Source organism: Diabrotica virgifera, chromosome 8 (genome assembly GCF_917563875.1).
Source record: "Diabrotica virgifera virgifera chromosome 8, PGI_DIABVI_V3a".
NCBI classification, from domain to species: domain Eukaryota; kingdom Metazoa; phylum Arthropoda; class Insecta; order Coleoptera; family Chrysomelidae; genus Diabrotica; species Diabrotica virgifera.
Window position 1 is genome coordinate 157,986,678 of NC_065450.1, and position 16,003 is coordinate 158,002,680.

The 16,003-nt window shown below is 33.9% G+C and overlaps 1 protein-coding gene across 1 annotated transcript in view; it reads left to right on the top strand.

The window, feature by feature from the left end:
- The window catches only part of LOC126890408 (microfibril-associated glycoprotein 4-like), a 90,391-nt gene extending 83,894 nt beyond the window's left edge, over positions 1-6,497 (top strand). Inside the window, exon 6 of the mRNA XM_050659313.1 lies at positions 6,274-6,497. Coding sequence (XP_050515270.1) covers positions 6,274-6,458 — 185 coding nt within the window. The 3' untranslated portion in view covers positions 6,459-6,497. The remainder of the gene's footprint in view (positions 1-6,273) is intronic.
- Positions 6,498-16,003: the final 9,506 nt, after the last annotated feature.

A 16,003-nucleotide genomic window follows, 5' to 3' on the forward strand; every position in this document is an offset into this window, starting at 1 on the left:
CAATGGGTACACAATACAGAACTAGAGTCGAGCTTCCATGTTGTCGGCAACACCTGTACCACACACTGAGATCGGGCTGCCCAAGGGGACGGGCACTGCCTTAACAGTTGTAGTACAAATGGTACCGAAAGGAGGCTAACAAGACCTGCTAATGGGCACATACTAATGGGGTCTAAGAGAGGCTAAAAAGTAAGTTGAGCCCCACGTACAGGGCGCTATTTGAAGCGTTTTACCTGTCTGCTCATATGGGGACAAGGAAAGACTATCTACTAAGATACTGGGGGGTCGAAATGGGGCTAGTAGAAGGAACAGACACGCAAACCTTCATGCGAACGACAGCTCATTTTTTGTGCGGTGGCAGGTCGTAGATTCGTTGGGAGGGGTAGGAGGGTTTAAAGAAGACTAACTATATAAACAAATAAGCAAAGGATACTTACACAGACTTGAGGACTTTCCTACTATTTAAACAAATTGGGACGCCGTTTGAAAAATCCTCAAATTCTCATATCGAGTACTTACTGGAAACCAACTGGGGGACATTCATCGTAGATTCCTCGTTGGGGTTAAACTGGGCTACTTATTTATCATTATTGGCTTCTATGCCATATCTTTTTCTTCTGTTCTAAAACTTATTCACTTGTATTAGATATCTGTTAATAATTTTCTTAAAGAAAGAGGTTACAAAAATAAAGATGTGTACATTTTATAATGTTTATTTAAAACTTACTCCTAGAATAAACATATTCTCAAAAAAGAAATGAATAATAAAAACAAATACATGATTTTACAATTCTTAACCTTATTTTTAGCAGTGTACCAAAACAAAAATTTGACATGGCTGTCAAAAGTCACTGCCATTTTTTATTTACTTTACATAAAAATTTCCGAGAATCCATGTTGAAAACAAATTATTTAATTATGTAAAACCTTTACCAAATTAATATCCACTTTTGAATTTAATTAAAATAAACATTATCATACCTCGTTAAAACAAAATCCATTCACATGTCACACTTAGGAACTTCAAAATTTTCCATTCGAGATTGGGGGGGAAGACATTCATTTTTAAACCATACAGGATACAGGAAACAGGAATTCTTACTGGAACATGTACAAATCCATAACATCATCAAAAAATAGCAACAGCTACACAAAGGACAGGAACCACGCACTTTTCTTTACCGGCGAAACAAAACTGCGTCACAATAATATTGTTTCACATAAATATATCCACTTAAAGTGATGTGAAATTATTGTAATAATATTCTTTGGTATTTACTGGACAAACTGCCAGTCCTTCACTTCTTTTACCATAAAAAGAAAACCATTTTAAAGCCGGCAAAGTGCGTTTCTTTTTGTGAGTCTGTTAGTTGAGTTCCACACAAAAAGATGTTTAATCTTCGAACATGTTTTTGGAACTATCTTTTTATTTTCAGCGGCGTACCTTGCCTATTGAAAATTCTCCTACGCTTCAAGCCGATCATTCTTTCGGTTTGACATTTGACCAATCGGCGGAGAGAACTCAACGATCTTTCAAAATTCAGACCAATAATATCATAGGGTTTTTAGCGCTCTAAACTTAAGGGAAATATACCAAACCTTTAGGAGGACTCATTCTAGAATAAGGAATGTTTTCACAATAACTATCTACGTAGTTAGTAAATGCTACACAAATAGATAGGAAATTTCCTAACGTTTACAATGTTGTGAAATACTTTGAAATATTTCGAACAGGAGCGGCTTAGGAAATTTTAAAGATATTTAAACTCACAAAATAAATTAGAAAAATAGATATTTTTCTTGGGATAGGATTAAAATTAATGGATATTTTTATAAAACATTGTAGTAGAAATCCATCTGCTACAGTTTAAAGGAAAATGTATATCAAAAAATAAAAATTTTATAAATTATATATAGGTATGGTAAGCAAAAATTTAGCTAACTGTAGTATATTGTGGCTGCACCTAAATCAAAAGTAGTAATGTACCTAGATATCAAAAAAAGTCATTCAAAATTTTTCAAAATAAATATCCAAGTATCACCAAACCGACCAGACCGAAATGCCAACCAATATACCTATTCAAATATTGTCCTACTCGCGATTTACAATTATTATTTTAAATAAATTAAAATAGTACCAATACAGCAATAAAAGGGCACTAGTGTATTTTCCAAATAACGTACAAAAGGAATAAAAAATGTATCTCTATATAATTACAAAATATACAACAATGAACCAGAAAGATACTTACTAGAAAAATTTACAATAAGCAACAAAATAAAGAAAGGTACTGTCTTACTGAAAATCGGGCTCCACGTTGGCGAGCGTCAATTGTAACAAAAACGAAGTTGTGTTGTGGCAGAATAGATATAGGTTTAAAGGGTAGTTACTTATTTATGGAAGTTTCCTCAAACTAGGCTAGCTGGAAATTGAAGAGACTAAACAGTAGGGCTCAGGGGAGGATCAGGCCGTATTTGCACGCCCTAGTAAGACGGTACCTACTGAAATACTTGAATGATAAAGAAAATAAATTAATATAAGGAGTAATGAAAAGAAAAGAACTATTGACCAAGAAGATATTCAGAAGTAGTGTTGAGCGCCAGGGAAGAATTGAATATATTCCTCTCCACGTGACCTATATTGCTGTACCTAACTAATACTATTAAAAAGGTAGGATAATAAAACATATAAGTATGTACAACCAACAAATTTAATGAAAAAAAAATACCTAGAACCCCTATATACAATTTTATACAAACTAGCTAACCACCTGACGTACTAGGCTAGTACGCTCATGTCTATTACACAGATATTACAGTAGAGAAAAGCAAATATATTGAATTTATTATACCAAGACAGTTAATGGATCTAAATATGTGTGTACTAAAAACTTATTATTAAGGAGGATTACAATATTGGTTGACAATCTCACATCTGATCGGAATGACACACCGGACGATACTGATATATTGTGATAATAACCTAGATAGTGTGCACAGTATCTTACCAGATAGGTTATGGTCTCCGGACTATTTTAAATAAAATAAAATACAAATACAATAATGAAAATGACATATAAAAGTTGTTGAAAAGAAAAATATTGATTATGATAACGTTAATTGATTTTAGAAAAATGAATTTATATGATTATTAAGATTATATATGTTATTAAAAATGTTAAAGTTGAAATAGGTTATGTAAAAGAATTGAAAATGTAAATTTTAATAATAAAACCTGTCGTTTCTACAAAAAGTAGGCCTGTGGCTTCTCCAAACTCCGGTTAAGTTGATGCGGGAGAGCCAAGTAAGGTATCTTCCGGGTTTCCACTACCTTAGGGGGAGTACTTCTCACCAACCAAAAGGTACGACGATGTGGTGCGACAAGGAGGTACTTCCTAGCACCGGGAAAACTGTCTATCTCCAAAAAACAAAAAAATAAAATCCATCCAATGCCAAATAATCCAAAATGATCGTCTATTCCATATCCAAAAAGATTGACTTAATCTTGATTTCCACCAGTGGCTAAAAAAACAAACCTTGATCAGCTGATTGCCTTGACCACACAAGAAACAGGGCCTCTGCAAAAAGGTGTACCACCTTATCAGAATTGACAGAGAAAAAATCTAAGAAAAAATGAAGTTTGATGTACTTGCTTGAAATGTCATTGACCTTGATTATCCTTGACTGGAAAGAGCCTTTTAAACGAATATAAGGAAGTATTTGAACAAGTAAATATGAATCTGGTAATCAAGATTACTTTAGGGAGTTATATAAATGAGAGAATAAGAATGGTCATTGATTCCAAACTGATTTTGAACTGGAAGTATATAGTTAGAAAGAATTCTTTTCTCTGTAGAAAAAATAAGTGCGATGGTATTGAAGTATTGCAAATCTGATGATTGAAGAATAACAATTCATTTAAAGATAATATATGTAAGTTATTTGAAATGAATAACAGGGTTATTTTTTATTTAAGGAAAAAACATCATTTTTTTAATACATACCCATTACTCTTCAAAAAGGTGTTGGAAAACAAAAAAACCTCTTCTTTTCAAAACACTTAACAACCAAGAACAAAACAACTTCTTCCCACGTAAACTTATATTCTATTCAAACATTTCAACTAAAATTTTATATTCTTTGTAATGGCCACTGGTGTGATGGGTCTGCTTTCAACAACAGCCGAGATTGAAGTGACGAATAGCCCCTTCTGCAATGACAATCACGTCAGCCGGAAGCCGTATCGATACACAAACCAACTTCTAGGTTCCGAATTCCCCAAAAGTTACCAATTTTGTCGTCGATCAACTGCAACTTTCAATACAATTGTCTGTAAAGTTGGTTGCATACCTAGTTCCTATTGGAATAAATATTTTAGTAACGATGGTAATAACTAATCGTTACAACCTTGCCAAAAGGTGTTCAAAATATTAGTTTTTCTAAAAACCAAGATTATTCAAAGCGGAGTCAAACCCGGAAAGCCACTCCTTCTTCTTCTTCTTCTTCTTCTTCTTCTTCAATCCAGTGTTGTCTATTTTGCGCCCCCTGTTTCCAGTTGTGTCCTTCAAACTTGTTTATGTCATCAGCCCATCTCATTTTTGGCCTTCTCTTGCTTTTTCTTCCTAAACACGGTCTTCATTGTTGCATTTCATGATTCTATCTTTTATCCTTCAGTAGGGCATTGTGTCCTGCGAAGCTCCATTTTAATTTGGCAGCATGTTCTCCTGTGTCTTATACTTTGGTTTTTGTTTCAAATCAAGTTTTTTTGTCTATAAATCTTACCCCGAGCATTGATTTTTCCAGCGCTCTTTGTGTCTTTACTTTTCATTTTATCCATATTGGCCTTGGTGAGTGTCCACGTCTGTGTATCATACGTAAGTATAGGGAGGATACACTGATTGTAAACTCTGGTTCTCAAATATTGTTATATTTTAGTGTTTTTGAAGGTCCAACTCAGTTTTCCAAATCCTGCCCCCGCTAACCTTACCCTTCTGGTAATTTCGGCAGTTTGATTTTCTTTGCTAACTTTCATTACCTGTCACAGGTCACACTAAATTTATGTCATTCAACGTTATTTTTCTAATGTTCGGTGTATTCGTCATTACTTTTGTTTTTTCCAAGTTCATCTTAAGACCTACTCTTTCCGAAGCTTGAAATAGTTGCGTCATTATGGTCTGTAAATCTTCGACATTTGTAGCGAATATTACAATGTCGTCAGCATATCTCAAGTGACTCAGATTTCTTCCAATAACATTTATTCCTTTATCTGCCCAGTTAATGACTTTGAACAGGTCTTCAAGTCACAGTGTGAATAATTTTGGTGAAATAATGTCTCCTTGGCGAACTCCTCTATTGATTGCTATAGATTTGGCTTTCCCATATATTTGTTTTTATTTTTATTGTATCTTTCTCATAAATATTATATATGAGCATTCTGTATCCAGAATCTATCCTGCAGTTGTTCATAGCTCTCTCTATTGCCCAAAGTTCTATGGAGTTAAGCCAATGTATAAGTTCAAGAGATATTCATTGGCTTTCCCTATTAGCGTTCTGACTGTAAGAAGATGATCCGCTGTACTGTAACCCTTTCGGAATCCTGCCTGCTCTGCCGGTTGATAGCTCTCGAGCTTCGACGATAACCTATTAGTTATTACTTTCATAACCAGTTTGTACATTTGGTACAGCAGGAAAATTGGCCTATAATTCTTCAGATCTCTCCGTCTCCTTTTTTGAGGAGAATTATTGTCAAACTTTCTTTTCAATCATCTGGAACTTCCCCTTTGTGGAGGCATTCGTTGAAAAGATTTTTCAATTCTTCGAGAATAATTTCACTCCCCTCCTTCAACATTTCCGCAAGTATTCCATCTGGGTCCGGAGCCTTATTGTTCTTTAGTTGTGCCATAGCTTGTTTTATTTCGAAGGATTCTATATTAGGGAGTATTTCTGAGTTGATATTTATTATTTTTTTCTTAAGATTTTTCTTTGCAGTGTTATCTGGATCTTTTTTTGAGGAATATAAATCACGGTATAATACTGTGTTACTTTTAGGATTTCGTATAAAGCCACATAAATCATAAGATTTGTTCCAACACAACGAAAAACCGTCACGTAACGATCACCGCCCTGCGCAGTGACCAAATTATCCTACGGAACGTAAGATATACAGACACAGAACGCATGGAACGTACTATTTTATATTAACGTGATCGTTACATCACGGTTCTTCGTTGTGTTGGAACAAACCTATATACATATATATATTTTTAATTTCAGTGGGGGCTTGGTGGTACAACGACTGCTTCAAGTACGGAAGCAATTTAAATGGTAAATTCAGAAATATGCAATTATTGCCGACAGAGGAATACCCATACCGAAATTGGCAAGGCATTATCTGGTCGACATTTAAAAGAAACGGATATTTCTTATCTGAGACAAGAATGTTGGTAAGACCACAATAGTAGAAAGCAGAATGGGTTTAATAAACATTCTTTTGTGAATTACAGTGTTTCAGTTTTTGCTCCCTTTTCTTAAACATTGTCTTTTCACCATCATCTTCATAAAATTATTAAAATCAGGACAATCAACATTTTTACATCAACACAATACATTACATTTACAATCAACATAATATTAAAGTGGCAAAATTTATTCGTCTGTTAATGCATGGGTCATACATGTATGCATATCATTTACGTAGAGGAGAAGGTGGGAATACGGCCCTCTAATTTGTTTTTCGACTAGAGATTATAAACAATCAACATTTTTAAATTTAAATTTTCGTCCACATAACTATTAGTGTAATACTAACATAGTATTATTAAAAAAAATTAAAAAAAATATCAAGATCTAACATATAAAAAAATTATTCTTGTCAGTATCTAGGATATTGTGAAAAACAAAAACGTCACTCTAATATGGCCCCCCAGGGGACCATATTAAAGAAATACAAAAATCTATCGGCAGAAATCGCAGATATAAGGTTCAGTTTCTGTACCGGCACATTCATTGTGTGCCCAAAAAAGACAGCTCTGACACTGTATCCAAGTCTCGCCTTTGCTATTACTTGAATAAGACTCCTCGCAAAGATGCACACGGCGTCGCAGTTATCAAGAATTGAACCCTGTGAACTTAGTTCGGAATCTGTATCCTCTTCAATATTGGAAAGATCACTTCCTTGGGTGTCATAATCTTTGACGGCAATACGTTTCCGAACTTTCTCTTGGGCTTTTTTGCAAATTTTACCTCGTCCTCGTCCCCTTCCACGTCCACAACTCTGTTTGCGGTCTTCAGTTTTCTTAAGAGATTGTTCTAGTTCAAATTTATAAGGCGATGATATAATTACAGTGGCTTTGGTTGATTTTCTTCCTCGATTTAAGGTTTTTATTTTGGGCTTGGGTATTGGTGAAATTTGATGGGGTAGTATAAGCGAAGGGTTTACAGCTGATGATGTTCCTGATTTTAAATAGAAGACAGAAGGCTTTATAGTTAGCAGTCTTCCATGCTCGTTAGATGATTTGGGTTGAAGAGATACTGAATCTGATGTTGACGTGCTTGGAGAACATGACTTCAGTTGAATGGAGGATTCAGGAACAGTGAATGAAGTGGGTTAAAGAGACGATTCTACAGTTAATGTAGCAGTTTCGACAGACGACTAAGTTGGGTTCATCATCGAATAAGTTGTACTCGATGATATATTTTCCTCTTCCATTTGAAGCGATTGTGACTCTGCTAGAAAATCAGCATCCTTAAAAATTTGAGGATTGAAGGGATATATGCCAGTCGCTTTAAAACCATTTACTGCGATCTCAGCTGTTGCACATTTTAAGTAAGCTTTACCCAATAACTCAGCAATACCATGAGGCTTAAGCATTCTGTCAGAATGTAACAGAAATCTTATTTCCTCACTATAATGAGATTTAAGTGCACCCATAAATGTTTTGTCAAGCGGTTGCAGCTTGTGCGTAGTATCAGGAGGCAAGCTGATAATGGTGACATGCTTTTCACGAGCAACTTCTAGAGTATCAACATTACGAGTGTGGCTGTAATGTCCATCAAGTATAAGAAGGAGAGGAGAATCCTCTGTTGGATTGGTCTTTGATACAAAATGATTGAACCATTCAGAAAATAAATTGGTTTGTATCCAACCAGAAGGGTGTACTTTCATTAATACATCTGTAAAAATTTTTCTTGGAAAAATTAACATTGGTGCGATGAAAGTTCCTCCTGTGCTAATTGCGCACACCAACGTTACTAAAAATCCGCGTTCTGCTGCAGCTAACGCCCCTATTTGCCTTTTACCTTTTCGTCCTATTATTTGCGGTTCTTTTGATTGCACTATTGTGAATCCAGTTTCATCTACGTTATAGACACGGTCAGGAGAATAATTTTGCTTGCATATTCAACCTTTAACAGATCAAAAAACTTCTTAACTGCTGGGCGGTTTAATCCTTGTACTTGAGCGTAAGATGTTCCCATTGGTTCCTGAGAGATAATTGCTTTTTATGACTATATAAAAAATGGTCGAGCCATGCTCTACCTGCTCTTTTATTTTGAAACGCATTCTGGATGTTATTTCTGACTGCTAATTGATACACCCAAGCGTGTAAATCCATAAAAGGTGCGCTCCATTTGCAAAAGATAATGAACTAATTTTTTCTCCAGAGTTAAAGGTAAAATAGTTTTTCTACCTAACGGTTTTCGTAATAACATATAATGATAACTCAGGATCATGACGTAGTCATTAACGTAGTTCTTGGTACAGCAAATGTTTTGACTGCTTTCTTAAAACCCATATGCTTCTTACGAACAGCCTCTACTGCATTTTTCATGTCGTTAGTACTCCACAATTTCCTCTTTTTTTCTTAGATTTAGGAGAAAGATAAGTACGAGGCCTCTGGAAATAATAAAGTGCAAACATTTAATATGTTACACTATTATACTCAGGAGGAAAGAAGCAAGGACAAAAAGGAGTGGGATTCATGATTCTAGGACAGCTAAGAGAAAAAGTCATAAACTTTAAACCGATATATGAAAGAATTGCGTATGTAAGGATAAATAATAAACCATTCAATATATCACTATTAAACCTACACGCACCTACAGAAACAAGCAATACAGACGATAAAGACAATTTTTATGATAAGATAGAAGAAGAAATGGAAAAAATACCCAAAGAAGATGTTATAATTATACTAGGAGACCTCAATGCCCAGATTGGAAAAGAAGATTTTTTACAGCAAATTGCAGGAAAACACACCGTACACAAAAACACTAATGATAATGGTCTAAGACTATGTAACCTAGCAACAAGAACAAACATGATAATAAGCTCAACAAAATTTGAACACCCTAAAATGCATAAAGTAACATGGAGGTCACCTGATCAAAAAACGTATAGCCAAATTGATCACATACTAATAAACAAAAAAACAATCTTCAATGAAGGACGTGAGAACATTCAGAGGTGCGTGTGCGGATTCAGACCACTATATGGTCACAGCCACCATAAGACAAAAAGTTAAAATCCAAACTAAACAGAAAAATCAACAGAAAAAATGGAATGTCAATAAATTGCAGAATGCATATATTAGAAAAAATATGAAGAAGAAGTAACAGTGCAAATAAGAGAGAGATATAAAGCAGAGGACATCAAATCAGAATGGGACATGATCAAAAAGTCAATAGAAGAAGCTGCAAAAAAGCAGGTAGGCAAACACCAGAAGAAAACAAAAACGAATGGTATAACAACGAATGTAAAGAGCTAACAGCACAAAAGGTGCAAGCAAGAATTAAATGGCTGAGAACGGATAAAGAGGAAGACAGAGAAAGTTATGAAAAATTAAGAAAGGACGCTAAGAAAATTATAAGACAAAATAAAAGAAGATGGGCAGATGAAAAGATGCAAGAAATAGAACATGAAAGAACAAATAGAAACACGAAACATTTCTATAAAAATATTAAAGAACAAACCAAAAAATACAAAGGTAAAACAAACTGAATAGAAAATAAAGAGGGAATAGTCATTGTAGAAGACAATGAATATAGACAGGTATGGGCAGATCACTACAGAGAACTCTTGACGGAGGAATACAATGGAGAAGAAATGCACGAAGGAGAGGAAACGGTGGACGAAGAAGCAGACGAAATACACATTGAAGTCTCAAAAGAGCCAACAATAGATGAACTCAAGGAAGTAATACAGAAGAGCAAAAATGGAAAAGCTCCAGGAAAAGACGAAATTAACATGGAACTTATAAAATATGGAGGAAAGGAACTGAAAGAAAAAAATTGAAAACTATTGAAAAATATATGGAAGGAAGAGAAGATGCCAGAGGACTGGGAGATAGGGCAGGTAATAACAATACATAAAAAGGGAAAGACAAAACATCCTCTTCCTAACAAAGACAGCAATCGCCAAAATGGAAAGGAGAGGCAAATGATTATCTCTCTAAACAACAAAAGTCTTCTTCTTCTTCTTTTTATGTATACATGACTCTGTCTGTTTTTCAATGTGCCTCCAGTAAGTTGCCATTCCACCTTTTTCGTGATGATCGTCTTCCTATTGGGGAACCGTCTCTCTCCGTCCTTACTACTCTATTTGTTGTCATTCGGCTCATGTGGTCGTTCCATTCTACTCTTCTGTTTTTCACCCAGTCATTAATGTTGTCAACCTTGCATATCCGTCGTATATCTGCACTTCTAGCTCTATCTCACAGTGTCTTACCGTCGATTTTTTGCAGAGTTTTCATCTCTGCTGTTTCTAGCATTCTTTTTGTCCTTTCTGTATGAGGTCGTGTTTCTGCCGAGTATGTCATTATTGCTCTGACGACTGGTTTGTAAATTCTCCCTTTCATTTCTTTTCCGATGTTTTTATCTCTCCATATTGTTTCATTCAGGTAACCTGCGGCTCTGTTTGCTTTATTCACCTGATCTTCCACTTCTGTTTCGAGCTTTCGAGCTCGAAGCTCGAAGGACAAAAGTCCTAGCGAAAATTACAAAAGTGGAGCCAATAAAAATGGCTCTATGAAAGGATCTTGGAAAAAAAACCCCAAGAGGAAAGAATGATTCAATTCATACAGGCGAATATTTAACATGTCAATGCTGTTTCATATACAATTATCAGATGATTCGCAAATGCAGCGACCGATGTAGCACTAATCCAGGAGCCTTGAATTATTATTGATACATGCCGAATTCGCGGCCTAGGATCCGCCTCAACTTAGTTACTCTATTGCTTAAACGGAATAAAACTTAGAGCGTATATTGTACTTAGAAAATATATTATCACATGTTACCTTCAGGTTTCTGAACGAAAGATGTGATTGCAATTTAAATCACTATGTGGGAGAACTGTGAAAGCACTCTGAAAGGAATGGACCAAAAGTCGTCATAGCATGTGATGCTATTTCACATCACATGGCATGGTAAAGTTAAAGGATTGATGAATGAGGCGAGTACCTTTTTAACTACCTACATTTTATGAGGAGTGCTCATATAGAATAATATAGGAATTGAACCTACCTTTATCAACAAAAAAACTCAGTGTAACGGAAATACATTGGTGGTTGATCAAGTGGCTTTTTGGTTCAAATTACATAAAACTGTTTTTCGGTTTAGATAATATTATATTTAAAATTCTCAATCGGTGACTAAGCCATACCACTTGTTTGTAAATATATCTAAGACCTATTATACCAATCATTTTAACCCATGCTCGTGTCTTAAAACAAAATACCAATTCCCGTGTTTTTACACTATTCTGTATTTATACCCGTCAAACTGTAACAACAACACGTATAGTTCAATGTCGTGTTTACTTATTGTCTTACTTGGTAAGGTTAATTCAAGTTAACACAGTAATAAGGTTATTCAAAATTAGGATTAGAACATGTTTTATATTAATTATACAGAGTGTCATAGTATCACTAGATCAGGACGTTATTGATATAACTGTAAGATACTTAGTCGACTCGACGACACGCCTCCACTCTTTCCTGTCTTAAGCAACCTCTATCCAATTCCCTATGCCCATATCTTTCAGGTTTTCTGCTATATTATCTCGCCACCGGAGTCGAGGTTGTCCGATTGGTCTTCATAGAGTTGGGACTTCTTCCCATACCAGCCTTACTGTTTTTTGGTCAGAATGTCTTCTGAGGTGCCCTGCCGGTTGGAGCCTTTTGGATTTTATTTCTTTTATTCTGTTGGCGTCTGGGTAAAGTTATTCGAGCTCTTTGTTAGTTCTTATTCTACAGGGTGAGTCATGAGGAACTGTACATACTCCTACCTCGTTGAGAGGCTCCTATGGGGAATAACCCTAATAACACAAAACATTCCATGAATGTACTATTAAAGTTCTATTAATGTTTGAATGTCCTGAACATTCAAGGAACATTCGGTGAACATCTGATTAAGTTATTCGTGGAATGTTACCACAAGACATTCTATGAACATACTACCAATGTCCTATGTTTTAAGAGAGGCCATTTATTATTCAATTTGCATTCATTTTCAAATTTGCCGCGCGTGTATATTATGTATTTAGGCAATCCAAACCACGTGACCTCTGGTTCTGGTTGGCATTTGGCATACAAAAAGTTACATGTTACAGAGGTTATGTTTGTAATAACTTAATAACATTTCATTTCATTGTTTATCGTCGTATTTTGTCTATTTTGGATTCATTTGGATTTCGTTTGCTGTATTTTGTGAACTTTATAAACTTTACCACACTGCAAAGTGATTATAAGGAAATTGTTATTGGAAACTCCAGATGTTTGGAGAAAGGTAGGGGAAACAATTTTTATTTACTGTTCATTTTTCTCTGATATTTATCAATATTGATGAATTTTGCAAGCAATAACATTATTTCTTTTATTGTTTTAGATATTTATTGAAGCTGAAAATAATTGAAGATTTAGTCACAATTCAGTCACAATTGGATTTTACCATAAAGTGCATTCCACCAAATTACTATTATAGATATTTATACATATCTGGTGGAGTCTCACAGTTACTACTCTAAGCAGCAGACGAATGCATACAAAAGACTTCAGGCACATAAATATTTTACAGCTGGATTTGTTTTTAAAGTTGGAGTAAAGTTGGAAGTCACAAGCAACAACTTCGTAAGTAACTACAAGAATATTGAGGAAATCCAGCTCCTCGATACTACTGGGCAAACTAGAAGATTGAAGAGGACAAAGCCTTTTGAACTAGTTTGAGTGTTAGGTGATAGTGAAAAGCAGAGCATAATGCTTGTATGCCTGTGTATGTTAGAATAGTGCGATTACAAAAGCAGAGCATAGTGCTTGTGTGACTGTTAGATTAGATAAGAGAAGCTATGGGGTAAGCTCTTCATTTTAAGGAACAGTAGTAATTTAGGTTAAATTAAAATTGCTCATTGGTCAGAGTTATGATAAGATTGTAATTGTAATGTACAATTCAATACAATGAATCGTCATCGTAGTAATGATTATGGAAAAACATATAGGACAAGATTTTGCGCAATAAAAATTTTTATATTTATCAAGGATGTATTATTTGGTACGGCCACATATACTTATGGTATATCGTCCGTGATGTGACAATATCTCCTATCTGCTTTTTCATGAATTTTGTAGGAGATGAAAAACTTGTTTGGGCCACCTCCTGTTTTCATATATTTTTTGACTTGTTTTGTAGTAAATTCAACTATCTCTTTACTACAAAACAAGTCAAAACTTACTTATGAAAACAGGAGGTGACCTTAAAAAATGTTTTTCGTCTCCTGCAAAACTCATGAAAAAACATATAGGAGGTATTGTCACATCACTGACGATATATTTCAGAGAATGTCTAAAAAATATACTTTGAACCTCCTAAGAACATTCGTAGACATTCATGGAATGTTTCAACAAGACATTCAGTCTAAAAAATATACTGTGAATGTTCAAAGAACATTCGTAGACATTCATGGAATGTTCCAACAAGACACTCAAGGAATGTTTAAAATGCTGACACAGCACTTTCCTGGGACTTTCCAGGGACGTTCGTGTGCTTTTGGGGACATTCCAGGAATGTTTTCAATATCCTGTGTGTACCTTCTAGGAACATTCCTGGAATGTTTTGTGTTATTAGGGAACAAATGACCATTAAAAAGTGTCTGCTCCCCTTGTTTAATAATATACAGGGCGAGTTTCGCATTTGACAGAAATTTATATTCGTCATAATTTTTGAACGGTCAGATCGATGTGTCTCTTATTTTTGTCTATCGTTACACTATTACCACCTAATCAACTGATATATTCAAACTAGAAAAAAATCAGGTCCGGCTTCAAAAAATTGGTTCGTTTGTGTCTTAGAAAAAATTTCACCCTGTATACGCTTTTTGAAAACTCTAATATGAATTTTACAAATAAGACAAATAGGCAATTAAAATGGCATATTTATTTTTCCCCCACACGATTACTTAACTTTTTATAAAAAAATTAAATTTGACTATGAATTAAAAGTTTGGTAAAGTGAACCATAGATTTAAAAAAATTTACTTTTATTAAAAAATAAATTTTTTTTTAAACAAATATTTAATTTATGTTACCACCCAATCAATTGATTTATTCAAACTACAAAAAACTCAGGCCTGGATTTAAAAAATTATTTTGTTTTGGTCTTACAAAAAATTTCACCCTGTATACGCTTTTTGAAAACTCTAATATGAATTTTACAATTTCCCCACATGACTACTTAATTTTTTATAAAAAAATCAAATTTGGCTAAGAATAATAATTAAAAGTTTGGTAAAGTGAACCACATATTTAAAAAAATTTACATTTCTTACAAAAATTAATTTTTTTGAGCAAATATTTAATTTACGTTACCACCCAATCAACTGATTTATTCAAATTAGAAAAAAATCGGACCCGGATTTAAAAAATTATTTCGTTTTGGTCTTAGAATAAATTTCACCCTGTATACGCTTTTTGAAAACTCTAATATGAATTTTACAAATTAGACAAATAGGCAATTAAAATGGCATATTTATTTTTCCCCACACGATTATTAAATTTTTTATTAAAAAATCAAATTTGTCAAAATCGGAATTTTAACCTAAAAATGAAAAAAAAAAGGATGAAGTCACGGTTTAACTCGCTACAACGTTCCATTTAAAATTTTTTTTGAAATTTTTACAGCACATATCTCTTACCATTGTGAAGACTATGACAATTATTATTGTTGTAGACTTTCAGTCTTCTTCTCGTAAAAGTTATGGATTTTTAAAAATAAAAGGTGCAGCTTCATGAATTGCAAAGTTAAATCGCAAAAATTAAGTAAAAAAATTTAAAATTTATCTATTTGATTACGTCTATGTTAAACTATAGAGTTCAAAGAGAAGTGTTATGGGGAGTTTTAGATCTAGACGTGTTATAGAAAAAAAAAATGGTGAAACTTTTAATTTTAAGAACAACTTTGTTTAATTTTTTTTATTTTTATGATAAAATTGCGATTTTCACAAATTTGATTTTTTAATAAAAAAATTAAGTAGGTAATCGTATGGGGAAAAAATAAATATGCCATTTTAATTGCCTATTTGTCTAATTTGCAAAATTCATATTAGAGTTTTCAAAAAGCGTATACAGGGTGAAATTTTTTCTAAGACCCAAACGAAATAATTTTTTAAAACCGGACATGATTTCTTTCTAGTTTGAATAAATCAGTTGATTGGGTGGTAACATAAATCAAATATTTGTTTAAAAAAATTAATTTTTGTAATAAAAGTTAATTTTTTTTAAATCTATGGTTCATTTTACCAAATTTTTAATTTGTTTCTATGTGAAAGACATGATTCCTAGTGATCTCGCATCTAACATTATATACCAATTCAAATGTAGTAGCTGTGCAGCTACGTAAGTCGGGAAGACTCGACGTCACTTTAATGTTAGATGTTGCGAACACTTAGGTGTCACTCCTCACTTAGGAAGACGATCAAGAACAATTTCAAATTCAGCGGTATTCCAACATATGACTG